This window comes from Mobula birostris, chromosome 28, assembly GCF_030028105.1.
Source record: "Mobula birostris isolate sMobBir1 chromosome 28, sMobBir1.hap1, whole genome shotgun sequence".
NCBI classification, from domain to species: Eukaryota; Metazoa; Chordata; class Chondrichthyes; order Myliobatiformes; family Myliobatidae; genus Mobula; species Mobula birostris.
Window position 1 is genome coordinate 7,554,895 of NC_092397.1, and position 15,345 is coordinate 7,570,239.

Below are 15,345 nucleotides of genomic sequence, written 5' to 3' on the forward strand. Positions count from 1 at the left end.
TCCCGTCTTTGGAATGTGGGAGAGTACTTGGGGGGGGGGGGGGAATGCGTGTGGTCACAGCAAGACACGTGCAAACTCGACACAGACAGCGACAGAAATGAGGATTGAATCCGGGTCACTGCAGCTATGCCTCTGTGTCATCTCACTCACTTCAGCCAGACCCCTCGTAATTTGACGCACGTCGACAGGAACATGAAATGCTTGTTATGATGTATAATAAGCATCTCGTTGGGTCTCAGTGACCAACCTGATGGCCGAGTCTTCGCCCAGCTTCAGGGATGGACCTTGTACACTGTGCAACGGGGCAAGGGATAGCCATTTCAAAGTTCCAAAGTACATTATTTATCAAAGCATGTATGCAGTATACAACTCTGAGATTCATCTTCCTCACAGACAGTCACAAACAAAAAAAATCTTGAAGCCCTGGTCAAAGAAAAACATCAAACACCCACACCGTGGGCAAAAAAAATTGCGCTAACGGCAAAAAAGAAAAAGTGCGAGAAACACAATGTAAAACAGAAAATCGGAAGGGTTCAGGCATATTCAGATCCGTTTGATCTAGCGCTGTCTGCAGGCTGCCCTGATCAAAATCACCCAAGATAGCAGTAAAAAAAAAAAAAGGAGCGACTGGACACCAGAAACACATCATAATGGGAACTACAGAGTCCAATCTGCAAACCGCTTCGATTAAACCTTCCCTAGATCCAGGACTCTGGCACCGTCCTCGGGCAGCATCGAGCCAGAGGGAAGGAGGGAACATTCGAACGCAGGGACCAACAGAGCACAGGAATTCATTCATGCAGAGAGTGACCAGTGTCTGGAATTCTCTACCCCAAAGACGGTAGATTACAGGGGGTGGGGGTGCTTCAAAAGATGTTCGGTGGGTTTTTGAACAACTGGGGAACTGACAGTATGTGGAACTTTCAGAAGGAGGCGCCAATGCCCAGGATTGGAAAGAAAAAGCTGCAGGAGGTTGGGCACCAGCCGCCCCACCATCACAGACACTTTTAACAGCATCCATCATTCAGGACTCTCTCCATCCAGGACGTGCCCTCTTCTCATTACTACCATCAGGGAGGAGGCACAGGAGCCTGAAATAACACACCCTCAATGTTTTAGGAGCAGGTTCTTCCCCTCCACCATCAGATTTCTGAATCCACTCTATTTTGCAATACTAGCTTTTTTTTATATTTCCTATTGTAACTTACGGCATTTTGAAAAGAAAAAAATGTATTGCTCTGTACTGCAGCCGCAAAACAACAAACTTCACGGCAAATGTCAGTGATAGTAAACCCAAGTCTGGTTCAGAGGAGTTATGGCCTGGGACAGGTCAGCTGTGATCGTATCGAAGGATAGGACCAGCTTTGTGGGCAGAGTGGCCTATTCTTGCTTTTATTCTCCCCCTGGAAAACTGCTGCCCCCGCCCCAGAGTGTTTGCTCAGCAGAAGACAAGCTGCATTGTGCTCAACTGCAGATTTCTGCGGCAGTCGTGAACTCAGGGTCTGGACTATATTTTTGCGTGAATTTTTTTTTACTGATACCTTATGTGTGCTTTGTGCTGTGTGTGACTGTCGGTACTGTGTTTTGCACCTTGGCCCGAGAGTAATACTGCCTCGTTTGGCTGTATCCATGTATGGTTGAATGACCATATAAATAAAAAGGACATTTCATTAAAATATAAAAAAAATCTAACAGATCCATAACCTCTTGCAAGTGGTGTCACAGTTAGGTAGGGTCATAGAGAACTTTCGGCACATTGGCCTGAAGGCACACAGTCAGTGATTCAGGAACAGATTCTTCCCCTCTGCCATCTGATTTCTGAATGGACTTGAGCCCATGAACACTACCTCTCTACTTTTTCAATATATATTATTTCTGGTTTTTTGCACGATTTTTAACATTCAATATACGTATATTGTAATTGATAGATTTATTTATTTTTGTTCATCTTCTATACTATGTATTGCATTGAACTGCTGCTGCTAAGTTAACAAATTTCACTACACGTGCCGATGATAATAAACCTGATTCTGATTCTAAATCAGAGCACTGAGAACAGGAGATGGGAGGTTATGTTGAAGTTGTATAACACTTCGGCGAGGCCTTATTTGGAGTATTGTGTGCACGAGGAGGGAAAGGTAATCACTGACTGGCATTGTGGAGATGCGATCCGAGTCAGGACAAGACTCACAAACAATATTTCCATACCAGTCCATGGCTTTCTCGATGCCTTGATTCCCTGAAAGCGCCAAGGCCTTTTCCCTGGAAAAGAAACAGGAGCAACGGATTTAAAATACAGTTCAACCTTTGTCGGTCCAGCTCTGAATTCTGACAACCGATTCCCGTCCCATTCTGATCCATTCCCCCTGTACGTTTTCTAGCTTCACTTTCCTCTGCAGCCTCACGTTTCTGCGGCAATGCAGATCCAGAGATGGGCAGCAGGTCGAAAATAACATACGCCAGCAATGGTAAACCTGATTCTGGTACGGGTCCCTGCTGTGGGAGAGTGGGAAGGGGCAGGGAGAGGGGAATCAAAGTTGGGAAGAGGGGAAGGGAGATGGGAGGGAGCAAGAAGCACCAGACAGACATTCTGTAATGATCAACAAACCAAATGTTTGGAATCAAAACGACCTTGCCTGGTATCTCGGGGTGGGAGGGGTTGCGTCCCCACCCCTGGCACTCCTTCTCTGCCACCCATCCCACATCCCACCCGCCGTTCTCCACCCTCGCCATTCCCAACAGACTTTGTTCCTGCCAGATTTACAAACTCGCTCTCCGCTCCACGTTGACAAGGACGGTACTGTGCAAAGTTTATCCAGCTTACAGAAACTTATCAAAGTTGAGGCACCCTAGCGATAGATACACGCCCAAGAATTTTGCACAGAATTGTATCTAGACAGTCGGAAGGAAGAATTCCAGAAGCAAACCAACCAATCCAGCATGAGATGGATGTTCACCTAAATGAAATGCCCCTGCCTTTCCAACTTATCCAAGACTGGGAGGACTTACGCCCTGTTCCGGGAGAACCCCATCTCCATCATGGATTCCAACGCTGTCATTTCAGCCATCAGCTCGCGTTTGGACGAAGACGATATTCTGTGAAGTAAAAGAACCACAAGAGGTTTACCATTTGAACTAGGATTTGACAAGGGGTGAGAGAGAGTATAGTTGTCCGACCCTACCTGTGTCGTTATTATTGAAAACCGTCTCCATTTAGTCCTGCTTCACAGACCGCAGACATCTTCCTTTTCAACACACACAAAACGCTGGAGGAACTCAGCAGGTCAGGCAGCATCAAAAGATGGGAACTACCAGTCACCATTTCTGGGAACTAAAGACCGGTGAGCCTCACGTCAGTGTAAGGAAATTGCCGGAGAAAATTCTTAGGGGCAGGAATATATCAGCGTTTGGAAAACCATTGCCTAATTAGGGACAGCAGCATGGTTTTGGTAAAGCTGGTAAGGCAGCTTATGCAATGCTTGCTTTCATTCCATTAGTTGAGGCATTGAGTTCGAAACTCAGGAGGTCCTGTTGCAACTTTATAAAACTCTGGTGAGGCCATATCTGGATTATCGCGTTCCCCACTATAGATTATAAACCTCTATCAGAGTAGACAGGGAGTATCTGTTTCCCAAGGTTGAAATGTATAATATCAGAGGGCATGCATTGAAGGTGAGAGGGGGGTAGGTTCAAAGGGGGATGTGAGGGGTAGGTTGTTTTACTCAGAGAGCGGTGGTTGACTGGAATGCACTGCTTGGTGTGGTGATAGAGGCAAATACATTAGCAGCTTTTAAGAGACGTTCAGATAGGCACATGAATGCAAGGAAGATGCAGGGCTATGGACATGGTGAGGGTAGGAGAGATTAGTGTTTGAGTGTTTTTGACTTTGCTTTTTAGCTGGTACAGCACAACACTGTGGGACGAACGGCCTGTTCCTGTGCTGTACTGTCATGTTCTGAGACCCTTCATCAGGATTGGGCATCTGTGGAGGAGAACAAATAGCCAAAGTTTCAGGCGAAGATGATGAAGGATCTCAGCCTGAAACATTCCCCTCCATAGATGCTGCATGACCTACTGAGTTCCCCCAGCATTTTGTGTGTGTCGCTTTACACAGCAAGATATTTTTTCATCACAGTTACCCCTTCTTTATTACCACCCTCACCTCGCAAAGGATCCAAGAACCTCCTTTGATCCACGCCCTCTGCTCCTGCACTTACAGGTTTAGAGCAAAAGAACTTGAGCAAACCAGGAGCAAGAGTATACCATTCAACGTGATCATCTCCAGCCTCATCTTCTCTTTTGTGATAGCTCCCCACAATCCCAATTCCCTGATCTTCCTACTTCATCGTTAGGCTACATCCACACTAGACCAGATAATTTTGAAAACGCCAGTTTCATGTAAAAATGATAGGCGTCCACACCAGGCGTTTTTGAAAATACCTCCGTCCACATTAAAACGGGTGTTTGGGCGAATCTCCTTCTACTGGGCACACGCAGGACACATCTACAGAATTCACCCGCCCGACTCCGACAGTTTGGACCAAGCAACAGGTGATGGCTGTGACATGTTTGGTGTGGAATCTCGCCGTGAAAGACTTGGTGCGCGTTTGTCCAGTTACAGACTAGAAAAACTTAAAAGGAAATTGCCAAACAACAGGACAGCTGTTGGCTCTCGCACAGGAGGACTTAAAACTAAAAAAAAAACAAATACTGGAGCGTATGGAGGCAACCGACAGGGAGTTCACAAAACAGTATGACCCGGCTGATGACAAACATAGAAAAACTGACTAACTCTGTTGCAGAGGGATTTGCAATGACGAGGAATATGATGGCTTCCCCCCCCCAGTACTTATCACTGCCACAATACCAGCCTCACAGCCACTACAATATCTACACATACAGACACACAGACCCCTCCCAGGTGGCCCCACCAACACCTTCCCCACTCCCACAGAGGGGTCACCCTGGAAACATTTCCTACAGCCATAGTCTCTTCACCGATGAAAGGGACGACAGCTATAACTAAATGCAATAAGGCTTGTTACTGGGCAAAAGTGAAATTTGCTGTTACCTCATTTGTTTTCCTTTACTTTTGCCATGTCTTTCTGTATTATTTTGCTGCATTTAACTTGTGCAATAAAACCAGTTACTGGGCAAAAGTGATTTTATTTTTACCTGAGTAAAAGTGAAACTTACAATTTTCCTTTTTTGGCCTTAACATTTTCAAGTCAATGCCAAACATAAGCTACTACTTAAAATTGACATTTTGGAAGTAGTGACAATTGCATTTATTGAATGTTTTCACAAGCAATACTTTATACTTTATTGTCGCCAAACAATTGGTACTAGAACGTACAATCATCACAGCGATATTTGATTCTGCGCTTCACACTCCCTGGATTACAAATATTAAATATTAAAAATAGTTAACATTAGTAAATATTAAACATTTAAATTATAAATCATAAATAGAAAATAGAAAAATGGGAAATAAGGTAGTGCAAAAAAACCGAGAGGCGGGTCTGAATATTTGGAGGGTACGGCCCAGATCCGGGTCAGGATCCGTTCAGCAGTCTTATCACGGTTGGAAAGAAGCTGTTCCCAAATCTGGCCGTACGAGTCTTCAAGCTCCTGAACCTTCTCCCGGAGGGAAGAGGGACGAAAAGTGTGTTGGCTGGGTGGGTTGTGTCCTTGATTACCCTGGCAGCACTGCTCCGACAGCGTGCGGTGTAAAGTGAGTCCACGGACGGAAGATTGGAATACATTAATAAAGCACTTTGTTAAATGTATAAAACATGTCTGCATCAGTGTTATCTTGTATTTTCATGCAATGTTACATTAGGCTGTTACACATCAATTGTCAGAGAAGTACAGTGCTTGTATAAGTAGGTAAACCACCTCCATACAAGCAAGGACAGAAAACAGGGCAAAGTGAGAATACTTATTTATTCAGTATTCAGTAAGTTACGGGTAAAAGTACTTGCTGAGTACATTTCTAATTCTTCTAGCTTTAGTCTCGTTGCCGTCTGTTCTGAAATTGTTAGGTTGTGTGGGGGGTTGAAATTAACGTAGACACTCACGAAACTGTCCGCCACTGTTGTTGTGGTATTGGAGGTTGCGTTCAAGAAAACAATGAAATGCCGCGCTGCCGCCAACTGTTCCGGCACGCCATGACAGCGTTTTTAAAGAGAGCCGGTTACCCCGTGCACACTACACCGGCCATTAGTCGTTTTCAGTTTTATTCACTCCGGAGAGCGTTTTTGAAAAGCTCTGTTTTCCGGGGGAGGAAAACACCATTTCAGTGTGGACGGAGGGCCAAAATGAAGAGAAAAAGCTTCAGTTATGCATTTATCCGGTCTAGTGTGGACGTAGCCTTAGATAGTCCCAGCGATATAGCTGCCAGAGGCTGCGGAGTGTCTCCGCCCTCTCGCGACTATCTCCCCGCACTCAAAACTCTTCCTCTGTTGGACGCATCCTGCTCTGTTCCCCCCTCCCCCCCCCGAGATCATATACATTCGGGGGCCACTTTATTAGGGTACACCTCATGCAAATATCTAACCAGCCAATCACGTGGCAGCAAGCCAATGCACAAAAGCATGCAGACACGGTCAGGAGGTTCAGCTGTTGTTCAGTCCGAACATCAGAATGGGGGAAGAAATGTGATCTAATGCGGTGAGAGGTTGCAGACTTTTGAGACGCACAGCATGGTAGTGCAGCGGTAAGCATAATGCTTTACAGCACCAGCAATCGCTGATCAGGGTTCAATACCCGCCACTGCCTGTAAGGAGTTTGTTCATTCTCACCATGACCATCTGGGTTTCCTTCTGATGTTTCGCCCACAGCTCAGTGAAGTGTTTTTTTTTGTTTTCGCACCATTCTCTGGAAACTCTAGAGACTGTTGTGCGTGAAAATCCCAGGAGATCAGCAGTTTCTGAGCTGCTCAAACCACCCCATCTGGCACCAACAATCATTCCACGGTCAAAGTCACTTAGATCCGCATTTCTTCTCCCATTCTGAACAACAACTGAACCTCTTGGCCGTGTCTGCGTGCTTTTAAGGATTGAGTTGCTGCCACACAATTGGCTGATGAGATATTTCCATTAACAAGCAGGTATACCTAACAAAGTAGCCACTGAGTGAATATTTGCATGTGTTAGGAATTTACTGTGGTGTGTTGGCCTATCATGTATCAGTAAACAACATTCAACAACCATAAATAATTCTATAAAAATAAAATTAGGGATTATTGATATAGAATAAAATGTGCATAAATACAGGTTGAATACCCCTTATTCTAAATTCCAAAATCAGAAAACCTCCGAAATCTGAATTTTTTTTTTTTGAACGCTGACATGACATCACAACTGGAAAATTCCACTAGGCACTGGGAAGGTTCCCAGGCGATGCACAGCGCTCTGTGCAGCACAAATAATTCTGAGAACTGACCTCACATATGTAATGTAATGGAAAAATATGGCATAAAGCGAGAAGCGAAGATCTCGATCGCATATCGAGAGAGTGGATTTGTCAGCAGAGTGAACATATGCCGCTTAACAGTATGCCCATCATGAAGCTATCAAAAATCTATCATGACGAACTGAAAATTGAAGGTGGTTGTTTCATGAACAAAATTATTTAAAATGTTATATAAAGCTACACCCCTTCCCCATTGTAGTTGCTGTGGAACAGGCAGCTGCCTGAAATTGATGGCCGATACGCAGCCAATTGCGGAACCGAACCTGGTAATTGAAATATCTCCGACACCCAGCTCCATCACGTCAGGCTGTACTCTGGCTGCCGACTGTTCACTCTGCAAGCTTCTCTCTGACTGTGCACAAGCTGGATATGCAATGCAAATCGATTTTGTGTTTATGGGTCCCGTCCCCACAAAATATAGATGCAAAAATTCCAAAATCCGAAATCTGAAACACACCTGGCCCCAAGCATTTTGGATGAAGGACACACAACCTGAACCAGCTTGTATTTTACAATATGAACTGCATTATAAAACGCGATTTAAATTGTTTTCAGTGCAGTGACTGTAGTAAAAGAGGGGGTTGTGGGGAGGTGTCTAGTATGGTTGATCAGATTAACTACCTGGGGGAAGAAACTTCTAAGGTGGCGTGAAGTTTTTTGTTTTAATAGTACTACGGCACTTTCCAGAATGGAGCTATTGGAAAAGGCAGTTTGCAGGGCAGTTCGTCGTGTCTGCAGTAATTTATCCTGCCCACTTCTTTGACCCGGACACGTACAAATCCTGCAGTGACAGCGCACCTTTCCTGCTGACCTGACTATTCACAATTTGATGTTGAATATTGTGACAGCATGCAGCATCTTTCATGGAGAGCTAATGCTGCGAAATCTGGGTGACGTTACACGGTCTGGCCTACTGGGATGTGCTGAGCCGGACGGAACATGCAAATGTAAGAAAAAAAAAGGGGGGGCAGAAAATAGTTGACTGAGCAAGCTACCTTTTAAAATAAACCATACGTGTTGGTGACATAGTCCACTCTTTTCCTTTGTTTCAGCCAAATGCAACGTTCACATTCATTTCGAGAGGACTAGAAAATATAAGCAAGGATGCAATGCTGAGGGTTTATAAAGTTCTGGTCAAACCACACTTGGCAAGCAGTTTTGGGCCCTTTATCTAAGGAAGGAACTGCTGGCATTGCAGAGGGTTCAAACAAGGTTTCCAAGAAAGATAGAGTTAACATATGATGATTGTCTGGCCTGTACTAACTGGAGTTAGTGTGGGCACGTGGCCAAGTGGTTAAGGCATTGGACTAGCTACCTGAAGGTCGTGAGTTTGAGCCCCAGCCGAGGCAACGTGTTGTGTCCTTGAGCAAGGCACTTAATCACACATTGCTCTGCGACGACACTGGTGCCAAGCTGTATGGGTCCTAATGCCCTTCCCTTGGACAACATCGGTGGCGTGGAGAGGGGAGACTTGCAGCATGGGCAGCTGCCGGTCTTCCATACAACCTTGCCCAGGCCTGTGCCCTGGAGAGTGAAGGCTTTCCAGGCGCAGATCCATGGTCTCGCAGACTCACTGGAGTTTAGAAGAATCTCGTTGGAACCTACCAAATAGTCCTGTGCAATACTTCCAGAAGGTTAATTTACAGGTTGAGTCTGTGGTAAAGGCGGCAAATGCAATGTTGGCATTTAATTCAAGGAGATGACGCTGAGAAAATCTGCAAATACTGGAAATCCAAAGCAACACACACAAAATGCTGGAGGACCTCAGCAGGCCAGCCAGCATCTATGGAAAAAAAGTACAGACGACATTTCTGGCCGAGACTGTTCGGGCAGGACCCAGCAGGGCTGCCGAAGGGTCTCAGCCCAAAATGTCAACTGTAGTTTGTTCCGACAGATGCTGCCTGGCCTGCTGAGTTCCTCCGGCAATTTGTGTGTGCTGCTGAGATAACGCTGAAGCTTTATGAGACACTAGTCAGACCGCACTTGGAATACTGTTAACAGTTTTAGCCCCTTATCTCAGAAAAGGAGGTGTTGTCATTGGAGGGAGTCCAGAGGAGGATCCGGGAACGAAGGGGTTAACATATGGGGAGCATTTGGCACTCACTGGAACTTAGAAAAATGCATGGGGATCTCATTGAAACCTACCGAATGTTGAAAGGACTAAATAGGGTGGATGTGGAGAAGATGGTTCCTCTGGGTGGGGGCATCTCGAACCAGAGGGCACAGCCTCAAAATTGAGGGGCGACCCTTTAGAACAGAGGTAAGGAAGAACTCTTTCAGCCAGAGTGGTGACTCTGCGGAATGCTCTGCCACAGACGGCGGCGGAGGCCAAGTCCGTGCGTATATCTAAGGTGGAAGTTGATCGCTTCCTGATCGGTCAGGGCATCAAAGGATATGGCGAGAAGTCCGGTGTATGGGGCCGAGTGTGATCTGGGAATGGTAGAGAAGACTCAATGCGCTGAATGGCCTAATTCTGCCGTTATGCCTAATGGAAAGCTGAAAGGTTTAGATAGAGTGGACTTGGAGAGGATATTTCCAACAGTGGGTGTTGTCTGGGACCAAAGGGGACAACCTCAGAAAAGAACAGTGATTTTCCAACCTTTTTTAATGCCATGAACCCTTACCATTAACTGAGGGGTTCGTGGACCCCAGGGTGAAAGCCCCTGAAAGAGTAGGACATCCCTTTAGAGCAGAGATGAGGATAAATTTCTTTAACGAGAGGGTGGTGAATCTGTGTAATTCATTGCCGCAGACAAGCTGTGGAGGCCAAGTCACGGGGTATATTTAAAGTGGAGGTTGATAAATTTTTGTTTCTTAAAGTGGAGGTTGATAAGTTTTTGTTTCTTAAAGTGGAGGTTGATAAAACTTTTGTTTGTTAAAGCTGTCAAAGGTTACAGAGAGAAGACAGGAGAATGGGTTGAAAGGGGGGAAGTCAACCATGAACAAACAAATGGGGCAAATGGCCTAACTTCTTCTCCTACGGCTTCTGGACTTATAAAAATGATGGACGAGATCACTGTTGTTTCTGGTGATGGGCCTCCCATGTTACTTCGGCCCAGTGATGCCTCGGAACGGGCAATATTTTTTTCCAATGGAGACACAAGAGATCGCAGGTGCTGGAAATCTGGATCGATATGCAAAGGAGCTAGAGAAACTCAGCATCCCAAGTCTATTTTCATAAGCATGTAAGAAATAGGAGCAGGAGTCGGCCACCTGGCCCGTTGATCCTGCTCCGCCATTCAGTAAGATCATGGCTGATCTGACCATGGACGCATATCCACCTACCTGCGTTTTCCCCCATAACCCTTAATTCCCCTACTGTGCAAAAATCTGTCCAACTTTATCTTAAATATATTTACTGAGGTAAATTGGGCAGAGAATTCCACAGATTCAGTTTATGTTGTGTTGATGGGAGAAGGGAGCAAAACAAGGAGAGAAGGGATTATACTGACTCATCTTAGAATCTAGTATGCGTAATTATTCCTTATATCTTGTGGAAAACATCACTCTGGGTTGAGAGAAATCAAATGCAAGCTTCACTGCTACCTTTGATGTTTTCATTTAAAAATGGTATAAGTTATGGGAGTGACTTTAAATTAATCCACTGTATCGTCTTTCATTTCTTACAATCTTTAGGGTTTTTTTGGGGTAATTTGGGTTTTCATTTGACAAAGAACTAGTAGGGGTTTTATTTCCCCAATTCTCTACAGCGCACGCCGGTCTAGTCGGTGGTGGGAATGCACTTGTAAGCTGGCCTGCCAAACGCCATTAGAAGCCAGAAGAATAAGACGGCGACCCTTCATCAGCAACGCACACAAAATGCTGGAGGAACTCAGCAGGCCAGGCAGCATCTACGGGAAAGGGTAAACAGTCTACGTTTCGGGCCGGGACCTTTTAGCAGGACTGGAGAGGAAAAAGAAAGAGGATTCAGAGTAATGTGGTGGGAGAGGGGAGGGGAGGGAGAAACACAAGGTGATAGGTGAAACGGGGAGAGGTCGATTGGTGAGAGGGATACAGGGCTGGAGAAGGGGGAATCTAATAGGAGAGGACATAGAAGAGAGAGAAGGTGGAGGAGCACCAGACAGAGGTGATGGGCAGGCAATGAGAGGGAAAAGGGGATGGGGAATGGGAGAGGAAGAGGGGGGGACATCACCGGAAGTTCGAGAAATCGAGGCTCGTGCCATCAGGTTGGAGGCTGCCCAAACGGAACACCAGGCATCGCCCCCACCAACCTGAGCGTGGCCTCATCGCGACAGTAGAGGTGGCCACGGACTGAAATGGGAATGCTTCATCGGTCCTGCTGGCGGGTCTCGACTCGAGATAACGACTGCCCGCCTCCCTCCATGGGTGCTGCCGGACCCGCTGACCTCCTCCAGTAGTTTGTGTGCATTCACTTATCCAATTCCAAGTCAGGATGGTGGGGAACACGAGAAGGTCCCTTGCTCCTGATACTCTTGACGTCCTGAACAGAGGTTATGGGTTTGGAATGTGTGTTTTTAGAATAGACTGGGTGAGTAAGAGCAGTGCAAAAGACGGAACACATCAAGACCATAAGACGTAGTAGCAGAATTAGGCCATTCAGCCCATCGAGTCTGTTCTTCCAAGCTATCAATGCTGATTTACCTTCCCTCTCAACCCCACTCTCCTGATTTCTCCCCATAAACTTTGACACCAATCAGGAACATGTCAACCTTTAATCCTTCCCTCCCACACATTCATCCATTTTTCTATCATCCACGTACCTATCTAAAAGTCTCTTAGATGTCCTTAATGTATCTGCCTCGACCACCATCCTTGGCAGAGCATCCCACACACCCATCACTCTGTGTTAAAAAAAACCTACCTCTGACTTCCCCCCCATCTTTCCTCCAAATACCTTAAATATATGCTCCCCACCCACTATATCAACCATTTCCACCCTGGGGAAAAAAGATCTGGCTGTCCACTCTTTCTATTCCCCTTATCAAGTCTCCTCTCATCCTCCTTCTCACCAAAGAGAAAAGTTCTCGCTCGCTCAACCTCTCCTCATAAGACTTGCTCTCTAATCCAGGCAGCATCCTGGTGAATCTCCTCTGCACCCCCTCTGAAGCTTCCACGGCCTTCCTATAGTGAGGCAACCAGAACGGAACACAATACCTCATGGTTTGGGTAGTGGACGAAGTCTCAATGACAATAAGACCAAAGAGCTGAAAGGGCAAGACTAGGAAGCACACACCAGTCCTTGTAGAGGGATCAGAAGTGGAGAGAGTGAGCAATTTCAAGTTCCTGGGTGTCAATATCCCTGAGGATCTATCCTGGTCCCAACATAGAAAGAAAGGATGACCGGGGCTATATTTCATTAGGAGTTTGAGGAGATTTGGTATGACTGGCAAATCTCTACAGGTGTACCATGGGGAGCATTCTAACTGGCTGCATCATCTTCTGGTGTGGGGAAAGGACTGGTCCACAGGATCGAAATAAGCTGTGCAGAGTTGTAAACTCAGTCAGCTCCATCATGGGCACCAGCCTCCCTAGCAACCGGGACATCTTCAAGGAGTGATACCTCAAAAAAAAAATGGTGGCGTCCATCATTAAGGGCCCCCCATCACCCAGGACATGCCCTCTTCTCATTGCTACCATCAGGGAGGAGGTACAAGAACATGAAGGCACACACTCAATGATTCAGGAACAGCTTCTTCCCCTCTGCCATTTGATGTCTGAGTGGTCATTGAATCCATGAACACTACCTCACCACTTTCTTTTTGCAGTATTTATTTAGGTTAGGTTTATTTGTGTTGACAGGTGGCCAAGTGGTTAAGGCGTCGGTCTAGTGGTCCGAAGGTCGCTAGTTCGAGCCTCAGCTGAGGCAGCGTGTTGTGTCCTTGAGCAAGGCACTTAACCACACATTGCTCTGCTACGACACCGGTGCCAAGCTGTATGGGTCCTAGTGCCCTTCCCTTGGACAACATCGGTGGTGTGGAGAGGGGAGACTTGCAGCATGGTCGGTCTTCCAGACAACCTTGCCCAGGCCTACACCCTGGAAATCTTTCAAGGCGCAAGTCCATGGTCTCACAAGACTAACGGATGCCTATTTAGGTTAACTAATATATATTTTAGTTAAGGTACAAGAGCCTCAGGACTCGCACCACCAGGTTCAGGAACAGTTACTGCCCCTCAACCATCAGGCTCTTGAACAAAAGGGGATAACTACACTCAACTTGCCCATCCATTGAGATGTTCCCACAACCAATAATCTCACTTCAAGGACTCTTTATCTCATGTTCTCCTAATTTATTGCTATTTATTTGTATCTGCATTTGCACAGTTTGTTGGCTTCTGCACTCTGGTTGATCTTTCATTGATCCTGTTTACAGTTACCATTCTATAGATTTGCTGAGGAGGCCGGCAGGAAAATGAATCTCAGGGTTGTATGTGGTGACATGTATGTACTCTGATAATGAATTTCGCTTTGAACTTCCCACCGCCTTAAATCAGAAAGGAACTGACTGGAACAATTCATACAATACCAGACAGAGGCACGGTAATTTTAATTACAGCTCCCTGTCCTATGACTCAAAACTCGGGCAGAGACCGAACAGTTCACATCCAGCAATGGTTGACTCAAGGATTCAAAACACAATCACAACACAGCAGAATAAACTTTGTGCTCGTCTGATTTTCTTCAGATAATTTGGTCACAAGTTCCTGCTTTTTTTTAAAAAAAAAGCACAGAATGGAATTTCCTAGAGGGGAACTTCCTTAAAATTTTAAAAAAAAACCTTGAACGACCTCCTTTACTTTCTCAGTTTTGAATTATGGATGCTATGAGGTTTTTTAAGGCTAAATTTATAAAAATATAATGATAATTGTTGCGTCTTTGCTGGTGAACAACTTTGTTGCAAGTCTTGGGTGTTCCCTTCCCAGCAAACACTGGAAACCCACCAGCCCGGGCCTACCTTACACCACTGGAGCCTCGGACTTTCCTAGGCCGCGCAGCCGGCCGAAGGCACACTTTGGCCGGGGAGGGCGTTCAGAATGCCGCCGCTGGGTCGGCAAGAGGGGCGAGGGAATCCGCAGCGCGGCGAGAACTGCGGGGATCGTTCGGTACCGGGCCGTCAGGTGGGCTCCCGCTCGTTCTTCGGCCGCTGTCGGCTTCCTCCAGCATCGCCGGCAGCCGCCGAACCGCACAACGAGGAGGCCGAGCTGTCAGTCAACGGGGCGAGGGGGCGTGGTCCCACCCGTCAATCAGCGGCGTGGGCGGCGCCCAGGCTGATGCCACCTGCGTGCCAATCCGGGGCAACCCGAATCGGAAGGCGGGGCCGAACTCATCTGTCAGTCATCCTTCACCTCTCCTCAGTCCACCAATCACATCGGGCTCCTGTCTCAGCCCGCCCCTTTTCCACTTCTACCTGGCAATCTCCCAGTTGAGGATTCACGAGTTCATAGTCATAGCCATTGATCCCGAGGGAAATTGAAGCAACACACATCAAAGTTGCTGGTGAACGCAGCAGGCCAGGCAGCATCTGTAGGAAGAGGTGCAGTCGACGTTTCAGGCCGAAACCCTTCGTCGTTCACCAGCAACTTTGATGTGTATTGCTTGAATTTCCAGCATCTGCAGAATTCCTGTTGTTTCCGAGGGAAATTGATTTTGGTTACAGTTGCCCCAACCAAGAATAGAGTATAAATATATCAATATAAAACCATAAATAATTAAATAGTAATATGTAAATTATGCCAGGAAATAAGTCCAGGACCAGCCTATTGGCTCAGGGTCTCTGACCTCCAAGGGAGGAGTTGTAAAGTTTGATGGCCACAGGCAGGAATGACTTCCTATGACGCTCAGTGTCGCATCTCGGTGGAATGAGTCTCTGGCTGAATGTACTCCTGTGC

At 46.3% G+C, this 15,345-nt stretch overlaps 1 protein-coding gene across 1 annotated transcript in view; it reads right to left on the minus strand.

The window, feature by feature from the left end:
* The window catches only part of ubxn1 (UBX domain protein 1), a 37,757-nt gene extending 23,069 nt beyond the window's left edge, over window positions 1–14,688 (minus strand). Inside the window, exons 1-3 of the mRNA XM_072245619.1 lie at window positions 14,412–14,688; window positions 3,010–3,096; window positions 2,209–2,262 (exon numbers count right to left, since the gene is read on the minus strand). Coding sequence (XP_072101720.1) covers window positions 2,209–2,262; window positions 3,010–3,068 — 113 coding nt within the window. The 5' untranslated portion in view covers window positions 3,069–3,096; window positions 14,412–14,688. The remainder of the gene's footprint in view (window positions 1–2,208; window positions 2,263–3,009; window positions 3,097–14,411) is intronic.
* Between the last annotated feature and the right edge of the window lie 657 nt (window positions 14,689–15,345).